The sequence below is a fragment of the Suncus etruscus genome, chromosome 14 (genome assembly GCF_024139225.1).
Source record: "Suncus etruscus isolate mSunEtr1 chromosome 14, mSunEtr1.pri.cur, whole genome shotgun sequence".
In the NCBI taxonomy this organism is placed as follows: Eukaryota; Metazoa; Chordata; class Mammalia; order Eulipotyphla; family Soricidae; genus Suncus; species Suncus etruscus.
The window spans coordinates 97,517,405-97,539,481 of NC_064861.1; the positions used below are offsets into that span (position 1 = coordinate 97,517,405).

Below are 22,077 nucleotides of genomic sequence, written 5' to 3' on the forward strand. Positions count from 1 at the left end.
AAAACCTTCTTTGTTCTTTCTGGGGATGCTGCCCCTTTTCTCCAAAGCCCAGTCAAGATCAAAACCCAGCACCAAAGAGGGGGGATTGGGAGTTTTCCTCTGCTCAGAACAGAGCAGGATACAGAGGCTGAAGTGATAGCACAGCAGAGAGGAACTTTGCCTAGCATGCGGTCTACCCGAGTTCCATCCCCAGCATCCCATAAGATCCCCCAAGTCTGCCAGGAGTGATTCCTAAGCACCGAGCCAAAAGTAAACCCGAGTGCCACCGGGTGTGGAACCCAAATCTCCAAAACCCAACTCCCCCCAAAAATCAAAATAGTTTTGAAAATCAGAGCTGGCAGCAACAAGCCTTGGGTAATATTTCTGAAGAACTGTGGTCTTGAACGGGATTAGAACACGACTCCATCTTGTTGACAAGCTCCCTGGGGTTCAAGGTATTTTTGGGGGTGGGGGATCTGAGTGTTTTGCCCCGCAGCAACCTCCCCTTCTCCACTGAACTGGGACCATCGGCTTCTCTTCTTCCTTATCTCCCGGCTGCCTGTCCCTTCCCTCATGCCCATGGAGCGACCCCTGGAAGGGGCCAACTTCACCCGGGTCCAGGAGTTCATCCTGCTGGGCCTGACCTCAGGGCAGGGTCCAAGGGCCACCCTGTTCATGGTCTTCCTGGCGCTTTACCTGCTGACGCTCCTAGAGAATGTGCTTATCGTCTACCTGATCTGCAGCCACAGCGAGCTCCACAGGCCCATGTACTTCTTCCTGGGCAACCTCAGCTGCCTCGAGATTAGTTACGTTTCTGTGACTGTGCCCAGCCTGCTCGTGGGGCTGTGGACGGGCCCCTACCGTGTCCCCTTCACTGCCTGTATGACCCAGCTCTTCTTCTTCGCCTCCTTCATAGGCACTAAGTGCTCCCTGCTAGCCTCCATGGCCTATGACCGCTACGTGGCCATCTGCCGGCCCCTGCACTACCCTCTGCTCTTGCGGCCCCGAGTCTGTCTGGGTCTGGCCCTGGGCTCATGGCTGAGCGGCCTGTTGGTGTCGGTCGCCAAGACCTCGTGCATCGCCACCTTGTCCTACTGCGGCCCCAATGTCCTCAACCACTTCTTCTGTGACGTGTCCCCCCTGCTCAACCTGTCCTGCACCCACGTGGCCCTCATGGAGCTGGTGGACTTTATCTCAGCCATCGTCATCTTCTGTGGAACCCTGACCATTGCCCTGGGGTCGTATGCAGCCATCAGCAGGACAGTGCTACAAATGCCATCAGCAGCCGCCCGGCGCAAGGCCTTCTCCACCTGTGCATCCCACCTGGTCGTGGTGGGCATCTTCTACTCGGCCACGATCTTCATCTATGCCCGGCCCCGCCGCATAGACACTGCGGACCTCAACAAGGAGCTCTCGGTCATCTACACTGTGCTCACGCCCATGTGTAGCCCCGTCATCTACTGCCTAAGGAATAAGGATGTGCGGGCAGCCCTGTGGGGAGCCTGTCCCCATGCCCGGCATCCTCGGCCCCAGCTGGTGCTTCCCTCAAGCACAACCATGAGCTTCAAGTAAGAGCCCAGAGGGAGACCCGGGCTGCACAGCATGAGGGTGGTGGGATGATCCTAAGGGAAGTGGCAGGAGCAGAGAAGCTACTGAAGGGACAGTGGAGTGGGAACAGTCGTGGGCTGTGTGTGGCGAGACAACTGGTGACTCAAGAAAGGCTGCTTTCTTCCCCTGGGAGACAGAAACTCACTCCTCTGTCTGGAGCCCCAAAACAAAAACACGAATTCTCTCCTTTGTGTTGCTGCATGCATGAGTATCACACGGGATGGGCGCTTCTCGCTGCAATGCTAATACAAAGGCCTTCGGATGAAACTGGGGACATTGGTGATGGGAAATGTGTACTGGGGGTGAATGTGGGTCATGGTATGACTGAAACTCAGCCGTGAACAACTTTGTGTCTGGGTATGGAAACCGTATTATGAACAACCTTGTAACCATGGTGATCAAATAAGGTAATAAATAATTAACATTGAAATTAATACACTATAGCCATGTTACCTTCTGGCAGTTGGGCTTGAACAACACTTGGATATCCCCACTTGGCAGCTGGACTTAGACACGTCCCTTGGATTCCCTTACTATAATGACTGTTGAACCTGTGCATGCCTCTTAGATACACCCCCTTGTCATGCAGATATAAAAAGGGAAACTTGATGGGGCTGGAGAGATAGCACAAGGTAGGGCATTTGTTTTGCGCACGGTCAACATAGGACAGACGGTGGTTCGATTTCCAGCATCCCGTATGGTCCCCGAGCCTGCCAGGAGCAATTTCTGAGCTCAGAGCCAGGAGTAGCTCCTGAACGCCTCCAGGTATTACCTAAAAACGAGAGAGAGAGAGAGAGAGAGAGAGAGAGAGAGAGAGAGAGAAAGAGAGAGAGGAGGAGAGAAGTGGGAGAGAGAAGAGAGAGAGAAAGAAAGGAGAAAGAAACTTTTGGGGGGGTTTGGGCCACACCCATTTGATGCTCAGGGGTTATTCCTGGCTAAGCACTCAGAAATTGCCCCTGGCTTGGGGGGACCATATGGGACGCTGGGGGATCGAACCATGGTCCTTCCTTGGCTAGCACTTGCAAGGCAAACACCTTACCTCTAGCGCCACCTCGCCGGTCTCAAGAGAGAGAAACTTTAACTGTTTGTGTGGAGCCCAGAGCAGTGCCTGCTGGCTCGTGGGGGATCAGAGATAAAGCATCGGAGAACTGCTGCCTGCTTTGCATCTATTTGCTTTTCTATCTTCTTTGAACTCGGGCCTCCCCTGGTCACCTCTGCTTGGTGCATTTCCAGCTAACTCTCCTCTTCTCTCTCTCTCTCTCTCTCTCTCTCTCTCTCTCTCTCTCTCTCTCTCTCTCTCTCTCCTCTCTCTCTCTCTCTCTCTCTCTCTCTCTCTTTCTCTCCCTCTTTCCCTCCCCCCCTCTCTTCTCCCCCCACAGGCCAGACGGTTGCTACATTACTTCAAATGTTTTGGCCACAGCAGGTGGTGCTCAGGGGTTACTCCTGCATTCAGGAATCACTCCTAGCAGCGCTTAGGGGACTATATAGGATGCCAGGGATTGAACCATGATTGGACATCTTCAAAGCAAATGCCCTCTCCACTGTGACAAATAAAAACTACAGCCAAATAAAAAAATGTAATGATGTTAAAAAAAAAAAAAAAGACCTTTGGAGCAAAGGCTATTTGGCTGGGAATGACTGACAGTGTCCACCATGACACACACAGTGGGCCTGCCACACTGGGGAGCCACACGTGTCCGGGAGAGACCCAGCCTGCATCTTCTGATGCAGAAGGGCAGAAGGAAGAGTTCGTCAAAGAAAAATGTCTGACCCCCACCCCAGAAGCTAACACTGATGGAAAAAGGAGCAGTCCCTGAAGAAGCCCAGAACCCACTGGATTGTGGGGTCTCCCAGGACCACACAGAAAATACCCCCAGGGTTAAACCTTTGTCTGGCTTTACTTTATTTTATTTTATTTAGGGGCACACCCAGCACTACTCAGGCTTACCTCCTGGCTCTACCTTCAAGGACACTCCTGGCAAACTCAAGGGGTCCTACGGAGTGCTGGGGCTCAACCGAAGATCAGCTGTGTGCAGGACAAATGCCCTCCCTTTTGTGCTTTCTCCAGACCCTCTTGTCTTGCCTTTCTTTGTCAAGGTTATGACCAATTTCCACTGCTGGACTCATCTGATTTGAGCCTTAATTTTCATTTTCTCTAGTGCAGGTGACACAGTGACTGTGCCCCGTCCCCTTCTGTCTGCTCTCGTTGGTGATGGGTTTTGTACTCCAAGACCACTGGCCTGTGATGTCTCTTGTGTGTGTGTGTGTGTGTGCGTGTGCGTGTGTGTGTGTGTGCGCGTGTGCGTGTGTGTGTGTGTGTGTGTGTGTGTGTGTGTGTGTGTGTGTTTAGATCACACCTGGAAGTGCTCAGGAATCATTTCTGGCAGGCTCAGGGGACTCTATGGAATGCTGGGGACTGAACCCAGGTTAATCGTGTGCAAGGCAAAAGCCCTCCCCATTGTATTGTGGCCCCAGCCCCTTGATCTATCTTAGCCATATCTGCCCTACTCTGCCCTGCCTGCCTGACTCAGCTCACTGGCTCCACCCACAATGTATGGAGCGATCTGTCTCATCTTTTCTGCAGTTGTGGTAGATCTTTTTCGCCCCCAATCTTTACTATTGCTGAGAGGAAGGGGGCAGGGTCGGTTGCTTTTTCTCCCCAATCCAGCTCAAGGTTACACCCAGAGGGTCTCAGACCCCTTTTTTCTTAGCAATATTCCCTTTCCTTTCAAAGGGCCAGAGCGACAGCACAGCGGGGAGGGTGTTTGCCATGCACACCAACGACCCTGGCGTCCCATAGGGTTCCCTGAGCTTGCCAGGAGCGATTCTTGAGTGCAGGAGTCACCCCCGAGAAGAGCCAGGTGTGGCCCTAAAACAAATAACAGCAACAACAAGGATGATTTACTTATTTAGAGTTAGTTTCCTTTCTCTTTCTAGTCATATTTTTGCTTTTGGAGCCATACCCAGCAGTGCTCATGGGCTACTCCTGGCTCAGTGCTCAGGGACCCCTGGGTTCTGGGAACTAAATCAGGGGTCCCAGCAGGCAGACCTGAGCCCTCTATGGACCTGGACTTCTTTGTCTCTGAGTTGGGCTGGCAGTACTGGAAGGATGTTGGGGAAGGACCTCGGACCCTCTGCTGGTGCCTGCCCTGAGGATCAGACAGTAAATTGTGCTAATGTGAAATAAAACTAGTCTCATTCTTTCTCTCCTTCCTTTCTATTATCTAGGGACTCTGGGGTCACACCAGGCAGTGCCCAAGAGCTGGTTATTCAGAAGCAATCCCTAGCAGTGCTCTGGGATTCACTTTATCCCTTGTCCAATTGCTCCAGCCCTCACAGAGAAATGGTTACTTAAAATGTATTTGGTTGTTGGCCACACCCGGTGGTTCTCAAGGCTTCCTCCTGACTACACTCAGGAACTGTTCTCCTGGCTGTACCTAGGGGATTTGCATGTGACTCCTGGGCACTGCCAAGTGTGTATCATTTCAAAAAAAAAAAAAAGACAAGAAAATTTTCGAGAATAACTCACTTATAAATTTACCTGTTGACAACTGACCCTGACCTTGCTTAATTAGGGAGCTGAAAGCTTTGGTGACACTTGATAGCTCTTAAAAAATCTATCATCTGACCAACACATTTACATCTAGGGATGTTCCCAAGATACAGAGGATTATATTTCCACAGACAAAGATGTACAAAATGTAGTCAGACCAGATAGACAGCAATGGAAGAGAAGGAAAGGGACACCAGTCCTGTTTCATACAGGTGCTAAGACCATGATTTGCCCATAAACCCAGAAGCAAAATCCAAGGCCTCGGCCCCATGTCTAAACAGCAAGATCAGGGCAGACAATGCAACAGTCACACAGTGGCCAGTTATGGGATTTCAGTTCCACAAGCAGTCTAGAAGACACACCAAGGATCATGGAAGGAAGAGGCCTAGCTCCTTGGGGTGAACTGCACATTCCTTTACTGTTGACCAAGTAGGCCCCGAAGAAGGTCTGAACAGGCGCCCCTGGAAGAGAGTGCTTGGGCTCAGGAGCAGAGCAGGGTTTTCCGCAGGGCTGCGTGCACCTCCTTGTTCCTCAGGCAGTAGATGACTGGGTTGCACATGGGTGTGAGCACAGTGTAGATGACCGACAGCACCTTGTTGAGGTCCGCGGCATCGATGCGGCGGGGCCGGGCATAGATGAAGATCGTGGCCGAGTAGAAGATGCCCACCACGACCAGGTGGGATGCGCAGGTGGAGAAGGCCTTGCGCCGAGCGGCTGCTGATGGCATTCGCAGCACTGTCCTGCCGATGGCTGCATACGACCCCAGGGCCACGAGGAGGGACCCCCAGAGGATGACGATGGCTGAGATGAAGTCCACCAGCTCCGTGAGGGCCACGTGGGTGCAGGACAGGTTGAGCAGGGGGGACACGTCACAGAAGAAGTGGTTGAGGACATTGGGGCCGCAGTAGGACAAGGTGGCGATGCACGAGGTCTTGGCGACCGACACCAACAGGCCGCTCAGCCATGAGCCCAGGGCCAGACCCAGACAGACTCGGGGCCGCAAGAGCAGAGGGTAGTGCAGGGGCCGGCAGATGGCCACGTAGCGGTCATAGGCCATGGAGGCCAGCAGGGAGCACTCGGTGCAGATGAGGACGATGAAGAAGAAGAGCTGGGTCATGCAGGAGGTAAAGGGGACGTGGTAGGGGCCCGTCCACAGCCCCACGAGCAGGCTGGGCATGATGACAGACACGTAGCTCATCTCCAGGCAGCTGAGGTTGCCCAGGAAGAAGTACATGGGCCTGTGGAGCTCGCTGTGGCTGCAGACCAGGTAGACGATGAGCACATTCTCCAGGAGCGTCAGCAGGTAGAGCGCCAGGAAGACCACGAACAGGATGTTCCTTAGGTCTGGGCTTGTGGACAGGCCCAGCAGGAGGAACTCCTGCACCCGGGTCAGGTTAGCCCCTTGCAGAGGTGGCTTCATCTGAGAGCAAAGCATATCAGCAAGGCTGTGGTCGGGGTGGCCCTTTTTTCTCCAGCTGCAGCTTCACTTTTCTGCTATTGGCTATGACTGGAGCTCTAGTGTGTACCTGGCCACCAGAGCCGCCCCTACCATAAGGTCAGAGGCATGGCTAGAACCTGCCCTCCGCCCAGCCAACTCTCTGGCTCTGAACTTCCCTGAGGATGCACAGACTGTCCCTGAGGGATCTCATCATAGGGCATTTCCCCCTCATATCTTTCAGACTGGACCCAGAGTTTGGAAGGAAAACTCAGGACCTTCCCTTTGCCTCTGGGGACCTGTTTTCAGGTTTTAATTTCCTCCACTATCCACCTTTCAAATCCCCATGGATTCCCTTTTTCATCCTCAAATGCCACCTAGGGCTTCAGCCTTAGGAAGGGACTCCACTTGAACAGCCCTGGCATTCCTGGGACACCCCAATGTATCTCATTCAGAGATCAGAGTCCATCAGGCATGGTTGGTACATGGTTCCTCCACATCACCCCACATCATCCCACATCACCCTAAATGACATACCAGCTCCCTTCCCTTCTGTCTTCTGCCCATCGAAATGAGCACAGGTGCCCTCACTGGGCCTGATGATGCGACTCCCAGTCACTGGCCTGTGAACCTCAAGTCTGACCAGGATTTAGGTACAAACACTGACCCTCACCACAACAGAATCTGTACTTCAGAATTACCCTCAGGTGTGACTCATGCACTTTGGGGCTTGAGGTCACCCAGGAAGGGGAACAAGGAATGTTCTCAGCAAGTCAGGAAAATCTCTGGGTCAGGCCTTTAGTCTGTGTAAAAAGAGACTGAAAATTGGAAGGGCCAGAGCAATAGCACAGCAGGGAGAGCATTTGCCTTGCATGCAGCCTACTTGGATTTGATCCCTGGCATCCCATATGAACGCTGCCAAGAGTAATTCCTGAGCACAGAGTCAGGAGTATTGCCTGAGCACTGCTGGATGTGGCCCAAAACCAAAATATAAATAAATAGACAAAAAGATAAGCCAATGGGAAGTGATTGTTCTGCACTTGGGAGCCTGGCCAAAGAAACCCAGAACAACAGAAAATGGATCTACCAAGGGTCTGCAGCATGTCAGAGATTTGCCAGTTGAATTAAATCTTTAATGTATATAAAGGTTTTGAAAAAATTATCCATTTATCATTGCTTTATAATTTTGTGAAATTTCAAGAATTGAGCTTTCATCGGTATATATATGTTTCACCTCCACAGGCTAGAAGAGTGAGCTTTACCTGGTTTGTGGGATTTAAAGAGATAAGAAAGAACAGTCCTTGATCAAAGGCATCAGAGCTTACACGTGAAGGGTGACCAGGAAGGCCAGTGGGGTACTAGCTAGTGGAAGCCGTCTCTGATGCTGGGATGATGACAAGAGTAATTAACTGTACTGAAAATCCCAGTACTTCCATTTAAATGCTATAAAATCCTTTACAAACAATATTAGATAAATGGGGCCAGAGCAATAGACAACAGAGAGGGCATTTGCCTTGTATGTGGCCAACTCGGGTTTAATCCCCAGCAGCCCATAGGATTGCCAGGAGTGATTTTTGAGTGCAGAGCCAGGAGAAAGCCCCGAGCATCGCTGGATATGGCTCCCTCAAAACACAACAGAACAATATCAGATACAACAAAAGGAAAAGAAAAAAGAAATATTGAAATGGATCCCAACTATTGTCCTCAAACTTCATCCACCAAGCCAAAAGGGAAGCAGTGGCTGAGCCAATGGAGTGGAATTGGGGACACAAATCCCACTTTCAGGACAGACCCTCTGATCTGCAGGTGTTTAAGATGGAGCAAGGAAAGTCTCTTCAATGAACAGTGCTGGGAAAACCAGACCATGTATTCCTAAAAAATGAGCTAATATCTCAGAGTGATAGCACCGTGGGGAGGGCATTTGCCTTGCATGTGGCTGACCTAGGTTCAATCCCCAGCATCCCATACAGTCCCATGAGCCTTTCAGGAGTAATTTCAGAGATCAGAGTCAAGAGTAACCCCTGAGCACCACTGTGTAAGGTCCAAGAACAAAAAATACAAACAAGCTAAAAATATTTTTAACTGAATGACAGAAAATTTTTGTTCACCATAAGTACATGAATATTAGATACAAAGATCTAATATCCATGATAGATAAAGAACTCACAAACTTCAACAACAGATAAATAATTATCCAAAAATGGAGAGAGGAGATGAACAGATATTTTCCCCAAAGGCACTAAGACCACCAAACAGAAAAGGACAAAGTGCTCATGGATGCGGATTAGCAGGAAAATGCCCGTTGCAGTGACTTTGTGCCACTGTATACTAGTGAGAACCATTTACTTCGCAAAGTCTGGCTGGGATGCAGGAAAGGAGATGTTCATTGTTTGTGAGACTCTAGGGGTCAGCATCTGTGACAGCGGGAGCAGGGCAACTTTCTAGCTTCCCATACTAGCCAAGGCTTGAGCTCCTTGGCATCTGCCTCAAGAACACAACACACACACACACACACACACACACACACACACACACACACACACACACAATTCATCCAAAAATATATATGCTTGGGAATTGAAGGGTAAAATTTTCTCCTTTCTGGGAAAATATGTTGGCTAACTAGTAAAAAAAAAATAAAAGAGGAAGGAAGGAAGGAAGAAAGGAAGGAAGGAAGGAAGGAAGGAAGGAAGGAAGGAAGGAAGGAAGGAAGGAAGGAAGGAAGAAAAGAAGGAAAGAGGGAAGAAAAGAGGGAAGGAAGGGGGAAGGAAGGAGGGTAGGAAGGAGAGAAAAAGAAAGAAAGAAAGAAAGAAAGAAAGAAAGAAGAGAGAAAGAATGAAAGAAAGAAAGAGAAAGAAGAAAGAAAGAAAGAAAGAAGAGAGAAAGAATGAAAGAAAGAAAGAGAAAGAAGAAAGAAAGATAAAAGAAAAGAGAAAGAAAGAAAGAGAGAGAAGAAAGAAAGAAAGAAAGAAAGAAAGAAAGAAAGAAAGAAAGAAAGAAAGAAGAGAAAGAAAGAAAGAAAGAAAGAAAGAAAGAAAGAAAGAAAGAAAGAAAGAAAGAAAGAAAGAAAGAAAGAAAGAAGAGACTAAACAGATAATACAGGTATAAGTAAGGCCCCTTAACTGAGTCAAGTTCCATACTGGACCTCAGAGCACAGAGCTAGGAGTGATTCCTTGGCACAGAGCTAGAAGTAATCCTTGAGCACAGAACCAGGAATCAGTCCTGAGCTCTGCTGGGTGTAGCCCCCAAAGCAACCTCCAGTAAAGCCCTCTGTCTCTGGGAGGAAAGGTTGGCGCTTCAAGAGCCTTTAAGAGCGTCTTTGGCTCCATCCCTTGGTTCATCCAGCAGGGCAGAGGCGCTGACCAGGGCTGGCTGGTCAACCAGATCGGGGTCAGCCTCCTCAGACTCCCCAGTTGGTCAGAGACAGACGGTTCTGGAGTGTCTGCTCAGTGGGAAGGGGAGCCAAGGGATCCTGTTTATCTCGCCTCCGGGTGTCCTCTGCACTCTGAGAGGTGAAATAGAGCCACAGAGTTTCCTGTTTTTCTGCCAGCAGCTGCAGAGGTCACAGAACTAAAACTAAGGGCTCACACCCACGGGAGCAGCCCACGCGTTGGGCCTGAACAGGGCTGGGGGGCTCTGACTCCAGCTGGCCCCTCTCTGCCTCCTTTCTTCGTTTGTCTCTGGTCTTGCCCCACTCTGAGATCTGCGTTCCCTGCATCTGTCTGTATTTCCTCTTGAGTCTGTCCATGTTTCCTCCCAGCTCCTGCCCCAGACTTACAGCGTCTCCATCAGTCTCTCACCACCAGACCTTATACCTCAAGCAATGTTTTTGCTTCTTCCTTGTAAGAACTGATCCATTCTGGCAGCCAGAGAGACAGCACAGTGGGGAGTGCGATTGCCTTGCACACAGCTCACCCATATTTGATCCCTGGCACTGTATAGGGTCCCCTGAACCCTGTCAGGAGTGACTCTCAGCCCAGAGGCAAATCAACAGGGTCCTGGGACAGGCTGAGATTAGCCCCCCTGGACCCCTTCTCTCCCTCTGCAGCCCCATCCTTCTGTCCTCCTGCTCTCAGCTGTCCTTTTCCTTCTGCTTCCCCAAGAGGACCCCTCAGTCTCCTCACCTGGCCAGCTCTGCCCGGGGAACACTGGTACCTACTCTTCCTCTTCACCCAGGGAGATGTCAGCTGAGCAGCCACCCAGGGAAAGAATCTTCCAGAATGGAGCCAAAGGGCTCAGTGGGCAGGGGACAGGAACCCACTGGGCTGCACAGCACAGGAACAGCCTTGTCACCTCTGAGCAGCTCCCAACCAGCACAGTCTTAAAGCACAGTGAGGTCCTGGGGGACCGGGCAGCAGAAGAGAAGTTTGTGGGTTCCCTGAGTCCCTATTGTGCTGCAGGGAAAGGGCAGAACTAACCCTGAACTTTCATGGATAAGATCCTCTCCCCCCCCCCAAAAAAAAAAAAACATGGACAGAGGAGCAGGGCGGGGTGAGGTCAATGTGGAGAAGGCATCTTAGCAGGAGAATATAGACCTGAGCTCTAGAAGATTCTGGAAGGTTCTGGAAGCATCTGAGATGCCCTTCCTGCAGCCCAGCCAGACTCTCCACAGGCATGCAGGCTTCTCTCTCCTTTCCTTAGCAGGAATCACTGTGTGTGTCATAGAGTGACACTGTGAGCGGCGTCAGGTCCGCCTGGACTCAGCTATTGTCCATGTGGCCTTGCCTTCACACATCTACTTTCTCAGTGACCCCACACACGTACATATGTAAGCACACATGTGTGTACGTGCTCAGACATGCATACACACATGCATGGAATCTGCATGCATGAAGGAATCTGCCCCCTTCGGAGATTGCTTAGCCTATTTGGGGGTTCTCCAGTGGGGATGGGGGTCCCTGGTGATAATGGCTGCAGACGAGGCCCCAGGATACATCTAGTGATCTCGTCAGTGCTGGGGACCATCGAGGCTACTCCTCTGTGTTGGAGGGTCTCCAGGCCCAACCTGGTGGTGCTTGGGGGTGTCCTGAGGTATGCACCCAATCCCTGCACCATCTCCCAGTCCCTGGTTATTCTCATGAGTAAAATTCCTCAGCATCAATAATGGGGGACAGGGGCCAAAGGAACGTGGGTGGAAGGTTGTGTTAAGAAAGGATGGGGGCTGTTGGAGCAATATCACAGCAGGGAGAGCATTCGCCTTACACATGGCTGGCTCAGGTTCAATCCCCAGCATCCCATAGGTTCCCCGAAGTCTACCAAGAGTGAGTTTGAGCACAGAGCCGGGAGTAATCCCTTAAGCACTGCTGAGTGTGAACCAAATAAAATAAAATAATGAAACGGCATCCAAGAGCCCACCTAAAGATGATAGAAATTGGGAGAGAGGGTAGATATTTTTACAAAAATACAGATTTCTATAGATCATGCAAGTTTAAGGACACACATTTCCCTAAGGCTTGTTACACATGACTAATGTGTTGTTATCCACAGGATAGGCTGTGCCCAGCATTGACCTGATGGAAGCTGGTGCCAGACCAGAGTTTTCTGGGGTCATTCAGTCTCCTCCCTTGGGGGTTCATCTCCAGCATAACACCTCCATGACCCAATAGCCAGGTCCTGTGAATTACTCTGACTTTGGTGTGAAAAGGCAGCAAAAGAAACCGCAGGTCAGTAAAATTAATGACGGTGGTAAAATAAAAGAGAAATGACCCTGGGCTACCCGACTGGACCCCAAAAGCAACCTCAGGGTGGCAGGAGGGTGAGCGAGAAAGAGAACAGTAGGGACATTTGCACCACTATGCAGGTGGAGGCTGGTCCTTCCCCTGGGGCCTTTGGACAGATGGTCTCTTTGGACCCTGGGATTGAGTTTGGGGAACCTGGTTGGACGTTTAGTCCCAGAATTTTGCGGTTGAATGTTTGTGCTGTGCCCAGAGAATTCTGCAAGTGCCCATAGGGAAGTGATGAAAAAATGGGGGCTCCATGGGAAAGGTCTCAAAGCCAAGCCTGGAGCTTCCATGGGACCCAGAGATTCCACCTCCAGCATCTGTCACTAGGAAATGCCCAATGTTCCTCTGCAGGAGTGTAATGCACATGGCTTATACAGTGCTTGGTACAATAGCCAGGGCTGTCCCGTGACACATCAGGAGGCTGTGGGGTACTGGAGGGAACTGGCCTTACACACAGCTGAGGAAGGAAGGAAGGCGGGATGAAAGGGAGAAAAAAAGGAGGGAGGAAGAGGAGGAAGGGAGGACTTAAGGGAGGGGGGAGGAGGAAAGGGAAAAAGAAAGAAGAGGGAGAAAAGGAAAAGAATGGGGCCCGGAGAGATAGCACAGCGGCGTTTGCCTTGCAAGCAGCCGATCCAGGACCAAAGGTGGTTGGTTCGAATCCCGGTGTCCCATATAGTCCCCCGTGCCTGCCAGGAGCTATTTCTGAGCGGACAGCCAGGAATAACCGCTGAGCATGCCGGGTGTGGCCCCAAAACAAAAGAAAAACAAACAAAAAAAAAAAGAATGAGGAGAGGAGAAAGGGGAAGGGAGGGGAGAAAGCAAAGAAAAAAGGAAAGATGGAGGAAGGGAGAAAGGAAAAAAGGAAAGGAGGGAGGGAGGGAAGAAATGGAGAAAAGAAGGGAGGGAGGGAGAAAGAAAGGGAAGGGAGGAGGAGGGGAGGAAGAGGGAGGGCATTGAAAGAAAGAAGAAAGGAAAGATGGAGGGAGGGAGGGAGGGAGGGGGAGAGAGAAGAAAGGGAGAAAGGGGAACCTGAGAGATAGATGGAGGTAAGGCATTTGCTTTACATGCAGAAGGTTGGTGGTTCGAATCCCGGCATCCCATATGGTCCCCTGAGCCTTCCAGGAGCGGTTTCTAAGCATAGAGCCAGGAGTAACCCCTGAGCACTGCCGAGTGTGACCCAAAAAACAAACACAAAAAAAAAGAAAGAAAGAAAGAAAGAAAGAAAGAAAGAAAGAAAGAAAGAAAGAAAGAAAGAAAGAAAGAAAGAAAGAAAGAAAGAAAGAAAGAAAGAAAGGAAAGAAGGGAGAGAGAAAGAAAGAAGGAAGGAAGGGAGAGAAAGAAAGAAGGAAGGAAGGAAGAGAGAAAGAAGAAAAAGAAAGAAATTAAGAAAGAAAGAAAGAAAGAAAGAAAGAAAGAAAAAGAAAGAAAGAAAGAAAGAAAGAAAGAAAGAAAGAAAAGAAAGAAAGAGAGAGAGGAGGGAGGAAATGAAGGAAAGAAAGTAGGAAGGGAGAGAGGGAAGAAAGGGTGGAAGGAAGGAATGAAGGAAGGGAGGGAGGGGGAAGGAGGAGGGACAAGAAGGGGAGGGAGGAGGAAGGAGGGAAGGAGGAAGGAGGGAGGGAGAAAGGAGGGAAGCTCAGACGTGTGGCCTTTCTTTCTCTGGACTTGGAGGAACCAGAGCACATGAGCCAAGTGGGTCCTACCTAGGGCCAGGACAGTCACTGTGTGTGTGTGGGTGGGGGGGGGGGGGGGATCCTCAAGTCTGTCTTTCTTGCCCAACCTCCTGAGTGTGTGTGTGTGTGTGTGTGTGTGTGTGTGTGTGTGTGTGTGTGTCGGTGGGGGGGAGGGGTCCTCAAGTCTGTCTTTCTTGCCCAACCTCCTGACAGTTTCACTCTGTTTCCCCCCTGGAGTTTCCAGACCTCTACTCTAGGTCAGGGAGAAGCCAGGGCTCCTCCCAGGCCCCTGCTGCCTCTCCCACTGCATCACTTGCCAAAGTGGAGCCTTAGTACAGTTGTGGAGGCTGGAGTGATAGCACAGCAGGAAGGCGTTCGCCTTGCATATGGCGACCTGGGTTCAATCTCTGGCATCCCATAGGGTCCTCTGAGCCTGCCGGGAGTAAGCCCTGAGCAACAAAACAAAACAAAACAAAAACAAAAAACCAACCAAACAAAAAAGCAGTTTTGTGCTAATAAGGCCAAGAGGAGCCCATGCAGGAAAGCCCATGACATGCACTACCTTGGTGCTGTGTTTCTGTTCCTGATCTTGTTCAGGATCCTTGGCGGCTCAAGGCTCCTGGAAAGGATGTGCGAGTCTCTGGAGAAGCTTCTGGAACATGTGTGAGCTGAACCTTCTTCTGCCAGGCCATACCTGACCCCAGTTCCCTCTGTAGGAAGCTGTTCTTTCGACAATGTCCAGGGGACCGTGCCCTGGCCCCTGATGCCTGTATCTGCAGCTCTGGGTGTTTTGTCTCTCCAGGGTAAACTGAGGCTCACACACTAGGGGCCTCAGAGGCTGCAGGGGCTGCTGGGGTGGCCACACAAACCCTAGAGATCAGCTTTGGCTTCCGACAAACCCAAGTGCTCAGCAGTGGAGCCCGGGGCCTCGCTGTCAGGCGCCTCCACCCTCTAGAACCAAACTCTGGGTCCTTCCCAGAGTCGCCATTAAGCGGGGACCAGGGCTGGGCCAGGTCGGAAACTCCATCCACAGCCAGTTTCCCAGCTTGATGAAGCCTGATCTGACAACGATGTTCCGGGTCCCTCTTTCATCTGCTGCCAGGATGTGCCAAGGGCTCCACAAACTCCATGAATGGCGCTTTTCATTTGATCTGATTTATTTGATTTGGGGGGAGTCTCACTCTGTAGTGCTCGGGCTGACTCCTGGCTTCATGCTCAGGGCTTAGTTAGTCCTGGCGGGGCTATGGGGACCAGAGGGGTACAGGGAGTGGAACCCCAGGAGTGCTATACACAGGCTGAGTGCTAGCACAGTGAAGAGGGTGCTTGTGTTGGACATGATCAGCCCAGCTTTGATCCTTGGCAGCCTATTGGTCCCTCTGAGCACTGCCATGAATGATTCCTGAGTGCAGAGCCAGGAGTAACCCCTAAGCAACATCGGGTGTCGCCCCAAAAGCCAAAATAAAGGAAGAACGAGAACGAAAGGAAACTGCAAACCTGGGGTATGGGCTGAAGTTCCAGAAGGCAGCCGGGAAACTTTGGGGTCTTTCATGCTCCTCCTGGGGTCCCCACAGTGGAACAGACAGGATTCAACCGGAAGAGGCCTGCAGAGTGCTCTGGAGCTGTTATGGTTTCTTTCCATTGATTCGTTTTCTCTGCCAAGTTGGGGGCAGGCCAGAGGACGCTGCTTGGGCTTGGTGTTTATGGGGAGCCCGGCCCACCCAGCAGCCTGAACTGGGGCTCTGTGCCTCAGTTTTCCCCTTCAGGCTCTGGAGGGCAACACCCCACCGTCACTGCTGCTCCAGCCTGTCCCCTCAGGAGGAGCTGCCTAGGGACTGAAGAGGAGGCAGGGGGAGGACAGGGAAGGCAGCAGGAGGTGGGGTCAGGGGAACGGGGAAGCTGGAGGCAGGGGCACCTGTGAGGGGGTGTGTGTGAGAAGGTCTGTGTGAACTTGTGATATGTGTGAGTGTGTGAAATGTGGGAATGCGAGTAAGAGCATGTGTCATGAGTGTACATACACGAGGGAGAATGTCTGTATGCGTCTGCGTGTGAGTGTGAGCGTCATTGTGAGCGTATATTTTTTTATTTTGGGTGTGGGTGTACCTATTTAAGACCCTAGACCCACCCATCTCGGGGAGGGGTCTTGGAAACCGGATAGTAGGTGTAACCTTACCTGCTAGACCCTCCCATTCCTGGGAGGGGTCTGGGAAATGTTATATAAGGCTTGGACCAAGGGAATTCGGGCCTTTTGGCTTTTTGCCTTTTTGGCTCTTTGCCCGTTTTGCGCTGCTGGGCGCTCTGGCTTTTGGGTTTCTGTGTTTGACGTGGGGGCAGGCTTGTAGTCCCAGCAACCTGATCCTGGTGGTTTGTACTAATTCGATTTCTGATGAGGCGTAAAGGGACCCAAAATTTCTTAGAGGGGTTGTCATTTGTACCAACATATGCATATCCCCTTCCTCTCAGAAGAAGATATCCAGTGATCCATTTTTCATCCTCTTTGATCCAAACCGGTATATGTGATGTTTCTTGTCTCTGAATATCTTCTTTAAAATGTCTTTCCCCAGCAGTGTAACTTTCCCCTTGGGGTAAATTTAGGTAATTTAGTGTAAGAAGAGTCAAAGATAACAGCTCAGTAGGTGCTAAACCTCTTTTTCTATTCTTTTGTAATTGAGTTTTTAGCGTCCTGTGCGCTCTTTCCACAATGGCCTGTCCTTGGCAATTATAGGGGATTCCTTTCAGATGTTTTATCTGCCATTCTTTACAAAAGAATTCAAAAGTTTTGCTGATATAGGCGGGTCCATTATCAGTTTTAATGGAATACGGAACACCCATAACTGAAAAGCATTGTAAAAGAAAACTGCAAACTGCCTTAGACTTTTGGGAAGACATAGGGATTGCCCAAATAAATCGAGAATAAGTGTCCAATATGATCCCCTCTGATGTCCATCAGGAGTGATCCCTTAGTGTAGAGCCAGGAGAATCCCTGGGTACAGTCTTATGTGGTCACAAAACCAAAACACATACCACCACATATTGAAGAGGAAAAAACCAACATCATCTCTACTTACCTAGAACTAAATACTTATCTTTATATGATACGAAGTGTAGATAACCATATACTCAGCATTTGTTGATTTTTTTTTGGGTCACACCCAAAATGCTCTGGTCTGTTCCTCAGCACTTGAAAGTTATTAGGAAGAAAAGAATATATTGGAGGTTAGAGCGGTGGAGCTAGAGGTAAGGCATCTGCCTTGCACGGGCTAGCCTAGGACGGACCACGGTTCGATCCCCCAATGTCCTATATGGTCTCCCAAGCCAGGAGTAACCCGAGTGTCACCAGATGTGCCCCCCCCAAATATATTGCTCTTATTACCTTTACATATAATAAATTCATAGGTTTAGCTAGTTTAAGTATTAATTTTAGTACTTGATGGTTATTAGCATTTAAGAAGTGTTTTAAATTGTTACCCAATATTCAGTTTTAGATAGGAACTAATTAACATGTCTGTATAGTAATTCACTTTTATAAAGAAATAGTGATAAATATGTAGTTTATTAATCCAGGGAGCTTTTTATACCATGTTTTAAAAAGCATTCATTCACTAACATTTATTTTCTGACTTAGAACCACCTTTATATCTTGATTTTTCTTCTTTAGCTAAATTAGAAATTTTGTTTTACTCTTAAAATTTGCAATGCAAAATGCAGTAGTGTTCACTTTTATAGATTGCCTTCTCTGATTTTTTGGTCAGCCTGCTTTAAGGAAATCCATGTGTTCAATATACTTGCTCGCAGTCTGGCCCATACCAAATGATTGTTCAATCCGAATATTTGAGCAGCAAACTGAGCTGATCCTTCTGGAGAAAGTACTGTCGAGCAGCCAAGACCACTGGGCAGTCGAAGAGAAGACCACACATCCTGAGCTCCCCAGTCAGGAGTGAGAGGAGGGCAGCTGATAACAGGATATGCAGTGTTACCAGACAGCACTGGTCCTAATCCATTGCTTCTCCCTGCCACTGCCACAAATACCGTAGGAATGCCATCCCCTTCATACTGAGCTTTAATTCTCAGAGTTTCATCTGGTCCTTTGTGAGCAGATGTTACTCGAAGTTCACATGGAATGCCAAGATTTCCACATGCCTTCCTGATTTTTTCACAGTGACCAAGATCAGAAGTTGAGCCCATCAATACTACAACCCTGCACTGACTTTCTGATTTTAGAAGCAACTCTACTCTTTCTGCAACCCACTCAAAATTTTTCTTGACCATTTGGAGCCCTTCAGGAGTAACTTCTTTGAGATCACGGTATGACTGTTTGTCTTTTTGCTGGCTTCGATCTCCTGATGGCCAAAGTCTCCATGAATCATTATCAATGACATCAGCAAGAACAATTTCTTTGGTGGTTACATCAACACCAAATTCAATCTTCATGTCAACCAGTGTACAATTCTGTGGCATCCAGGACTTTTCCAGTATCTCAAAAATGGCCTGTGTAGCATGACTCATAATGTCCACTTCAGTTTGGCCTATAACAAGTCCAGCAAAGCAAAGCCACGTGGCTGGGGCCTAAGCACAAAGGCCTCCATCCACCGCCATCCAGCCCCATCGTTAATTATTTAATACTACATCTGGCGCTCCGAACTTTGACCTGAATCCTGAACCCAACAAAACAGCGAAAATGGTGAGATTTCTGCTCTTCTGTTTCATTTTGGCTCTTTTCGGGTGCACTGAGCTCAAAACCCTGGGCCACGTGCAACAATGTTCAAAAATGGCCAACACCCCATCTGGGGGTTCAAAGGCCATTGAAACTAGAGAGGTGGAAGCTTGCATCACCTCCAGCCCAGGCCCAGGCCCAGAACTGAAACTTTGTTACAAGAAACAAAAACCTGGGTCTCTTCAAATACTTATTAAAAGTCTAAATTGGAAAAGGAGGAAAAAAAAGACTATTAAAAATGGACTGATTTTCTGAAAATGACCTGCGGCTTGAATTTGGATTTCGACTTTGGAAATTTCGAACTGAACTTTTAGTTTAAATCACTTGGAACTCTGAACATCCAAAGTGCGCCCGGAGGAAAAAAGCGGCGAAAAGCTCCAAGCGGCTCGGCTGGGCTGGGCTCAGCTTTGCCCGGAAAAGCGAAAAACCTGGAATCCACGCTCCAGATCACAAACCGGCAGCGGAGCCTGAAACTACGGAAGAAAGCCACGTGGTAAGATCAGCGTGGAACAAACCAACATCTGAACTTTAAAAGTTTACAAAAGCCACGTGGTGAGATCAGCGTGGGACAAATTAATCTAAACTATGGTTTTAGGTGTAGAAAATTAGTGGGTAGTAATATTTTACTCATAGTTGGTAATGTAATAAGTTTTAGTTAGTTAGTGGTTAAAAAATAAAAATAAAAGGGAAGTAGTTCTGTTTAAATCATTTAAACATCTAATTTCTAACCACCTGCATCTTTGTCTTAGTCATTTTCTTTATGATTTAAATGTGTTTTGTTGTCTTTCATAGTTAATATTTTCTATTGCAAAATGTTTTACTGTGTATTTCAATGTACTTAGCCTGTTTTTAAAATGTATGTTATGCATGTATGCTGCAGTACTTGTGTATAGAATAGGTATAGGAACATGAAGTTCCCCCAATATAGTTTAAAAGTATAGGAACATGAAAGTTCCAAAATAGTGCTTGGTAAAAAAGCATTAATAGAATTTTAGGTTACAGGTGTAAAGTATATTTTGCAAAAATATGTTTTTGAAAAGGGCTGGTATATTAATTTTCACTATTACGTTGGTGCATAAAAATATTAAGAAAAGGAGGAAATGTGGGTGTACCTATTTAAGACCCTAGACCCACCCATCTCGGGGAGGGGTCTTGGAAACCGGATAATAGGTGTAACCTTACCTGCTAGACCCTCCCATTCCTGGGAGGGGTCTGGGAAATGTTATATAAGGCTTGGACCAAGGGAATTCGGGCCTTTTGGCTTTTTGCCTTTTTGGCTCTTTGCCCGTTCTGCGCTGCTGGGCGCTCTGGCTTTTGGGTTTCTGTGTTCTGGTCTTTGACCAGCATGGAGCCCAAAGGGAAGATGGCTGAAAGGAGTTTAGATGCAGGGCCAAGAATAACTAGTGCTTAAAAGGTTATGAGATAGGCCACACACATGTGGTGAATAGGGCATGAATAAAGTTAATGCTTCCTGAAGCCTGCCTGTGAGTGAGTCTTAATTACGCCGATTACCTGGGCCTGAAATCCGCCAGCTGAATGGGGATAAAGCCACGTGGCTGGGGCCTAAGCACAAAGGCCTCCATCCATCGCCATCCAGCCCCATCGTTAATTATTTAATGCAACATTTGGGCCCCACCCATTGACGCAAAGGGATCACTCCTGGCTCTGTGTTCAGAAATGGCTCCTGGCTCAGGGAACCATATGGGATGCCAGGAATCGAACCAAGGTCCATCCTGGGTCAGCCACGTGCAAGGCAAACACCCTACTGCTGTGCCATCGCTCAGGCCCCGGGAGAGAGTGCTTTTAATTATTGTTACTTTGGTTTGGGGCTAGACCCTGTGCTTCTCTGGGTTTACTCCTGACTGTGCTCAGGGATCACTCCTGGAGTGGTTCAGGGTATTTTATGGGATGCCAGGATCGAACCTGAGTTGGCGTGTGCAAGGCAAGCATCCTCGTATGGTTCCAGCCTCTGTGTAAGGTGTGAGAATATGTATATGAGAGTGCCTGTGAGATTTGAGAGTGTGAGGTGAGTGTCTGTGGGGTGTGAGAATGTGTGTGAGATGTGAGCGTGTGTGTGTGTCTGTGTGTGTTGCGTGTGAGAGATAAGGGGTTCCGGAGGGAGGGAATCGGGTTCTACGAGAGGACCAAGGACAAAGGAGCAGAAGAGTGGAAACCCAGAGGTCAGAAGTGTGCCCCAAATTGCATCCCCGCAGACTGTGGGGTACCTCACTGTCTGTCCCCCAGGACTGGGCAGGAGCCAGTGACTGGGATGAGTCTGGTTTGTGGGATTTTGTGCTGGTGGCGCTGTGGGCCGAGCTCCTGGGCGCCTCGGGGGTCACTGTGCGGGGCAACAGAGCACTGGTGGTGCTGGATCAGAGGCCACTGGACCTGGCGCTGCCGGACACCACCTCCACGAGCAACAAGCTAGCACACAGGAGCGTGAGGCCTGGACCACACTGGGCAGCAACAAGGCCCCGGATCTCCACCTGGCTGTGCACCCTCCCCAACACTGGGCACCTGTGCCAGGAATATGCACCCGGAGCCTCAGCGCTGCTGCAGGAGGATCTGCCCACACCCTGCCATAGGCCACGAGCGAGTCTCTTGCTAGGGGCCATCTTGCACCAGAAGGACGTGCTTCTTCTCTTTCCACCCGCTCAAGAGGCAAGAGGCAGTGAGGCGGCACAAGGGGCACGGGGGAAGGAAGGGAGGAAGGGAGGGAGGGAGGGAGGGAGGGAGGGAGGGAGGAAGGAAGGAAGGAAGGAAGGAAGGAAGGAAGGAAGGAAGGAAGGAAGGAAGGAAGGAAGGAAGGAAGTACAGAACACAAGATGCCAGTATATAAAAATGTATCCAATATATTATTAACATACAGCGTAGGCAGATGCAATATGTGATGCATATCATTTCTTCTTTATTTCCTTGCTGCTTGCTTCCTTTTGGTTTTGGGGCCACACCTGGCTGTACTCAGGGGTTACTCCTGACTCTGAATCACTACCGCAGGCTCCGGGGACCCTATGAGGTATCGCCTCCCCCCACTATACCCCCACCCCAGCCTGTCTCCATGGCAGAAGCTTCTCTCTCTCCCTTTTCTCCTTGTCGCCGTGCTTTGCAATACTTTTACTGGAGGGGTATCATGCAGATCACTTTCCCCCATTACAGCACCCAGTTCTTGTCCAGAGTGATCCCTTCCAACTCTCACTGTCATAGTGGACCCTTCTCTGCTCCAACTGCAATCCCCATCATTTCTATTGTCTTGGGATCTTATTCTCAAATTATGGGGTGGTGTTCCTTTTAATATCCCACAGATGGCCTAAATCATTCTATATCTGCCCCTCTTCCTCTGGTTTTCTTCCTCCCAAGCCTGATGAGGAGGCAGCAGTGGGGTGGGGGGAGTAGTTGTG

The 22,077-nt window shown here is 49.5% G+C and overlaps 3 protein-coding genes across 3 annotated transcripts; 1 reads left to right on the top strand and 2 right to left on the bottom strand.

Moving 5' to 3' along the window:
- The first annotated feature begins 558 nt into the window (after positions 1-558).
- LOC126028745 (olfactory receptor 5-like) lies at positions 559-15,797 on the top strand. Its single transcript, XM_049787670.1, has 6 exons — positions 559-1,472; positions 7,887-7,930; positions 9,859-9,991; positions 10,624-10,726; positions 14,566-14,631; positions 15,732-15,797. Exons 1-6 carry the CDS (start codon positions 559-561, stop codon positions 15,795-15,797), a joined length of 1,326 nt encoding a protein of 441 aa, XP_049643627.1.
- LOC126028025 (olfactory receptor 5-like) lies at positions 5,622-6,560 on the bottom strand. Its single transcript, XM_049787068.1, has one exon. It carries the CDS (start codon positions 6,558-6,560, stop codon positions 5,622-5,624), a length of 939 nt encoding a protein of 312 aa, XP_049643025.1.
- A 1,541-nt stretch (positions 15,798-17,338) lies between the features above and the next one.
- LOC126028746 (bifunctional phosphoribosylaminoimidazole carboxylase/phosphoribosylaminoimidazole succinocarboxamide synthetase-like) lies at positions 17,339-21,294 on the bottom strand. Its single transcript, XM_049787671.1, has 2 exons — positions 21,088-21,294; positions 17,339-18,531 (listed from the first exon to the last, which is right to left on the bottom strand). The coding sequence occupies exons 1-2, from the start codon at positions 21,292-21,294 to the stop codon at positions 17,686-17,688; spliced, it is 1,053 nt and encodes a 350-aa protein (XP_049643628.1). The 3' UTR covers positions 17,339-17,685.
- Between the last annotated feature and the right edge of the window lie 783 nt (positions 21,295-22,077).

Bases quoted from the DNA above. Each gene is read 5' to 3' on its own strand.
- LOC126028746 (XM_049787671.1), bottom strand. From the start codon at position 21,294: ATGGCCCCTAGCAAGAGACTCGCTCGTGGCCTATGGCAGGGTGTGGGC. The intron at 18,532-21,087 runs GTGGTGTCCGGC...CTTTGTGCTTAG, and splicing joins CTAGCTTGTTGCTCGTGGAG to GCCCCAGCCACGTGGCTTTG.
- LOC126028745 (XM_049787670.1), top strand. From the start codon at position 559: ATGGAGCGACCCCTGGAAGGGGCCAACTTCACCCGGGTCCAGGAGTTC. The intron at 9,992-10,623 runs GTCAGAGACAGA...CTCCCTCTGCAG, and splicing joins CTCCTCAGACTCCCCAGTTG to CCCCATCCTTCTGTCCTCCT. The intron at 14,632-15,731 runs GTGAGCTGAACC...TTTCCCCTTCAG, and splicing joins GAGAAGCTTCTGGAACATGT to GCTCTGGAGGGCAACACCCC.
- LOC126028025 (XM_049787068.1), bottom strand. From the start codon at position 6,560: ATGAAGCCACCTCTGCAAGGGGCTAACCTGACCCGGGTGCAGGAGTTC.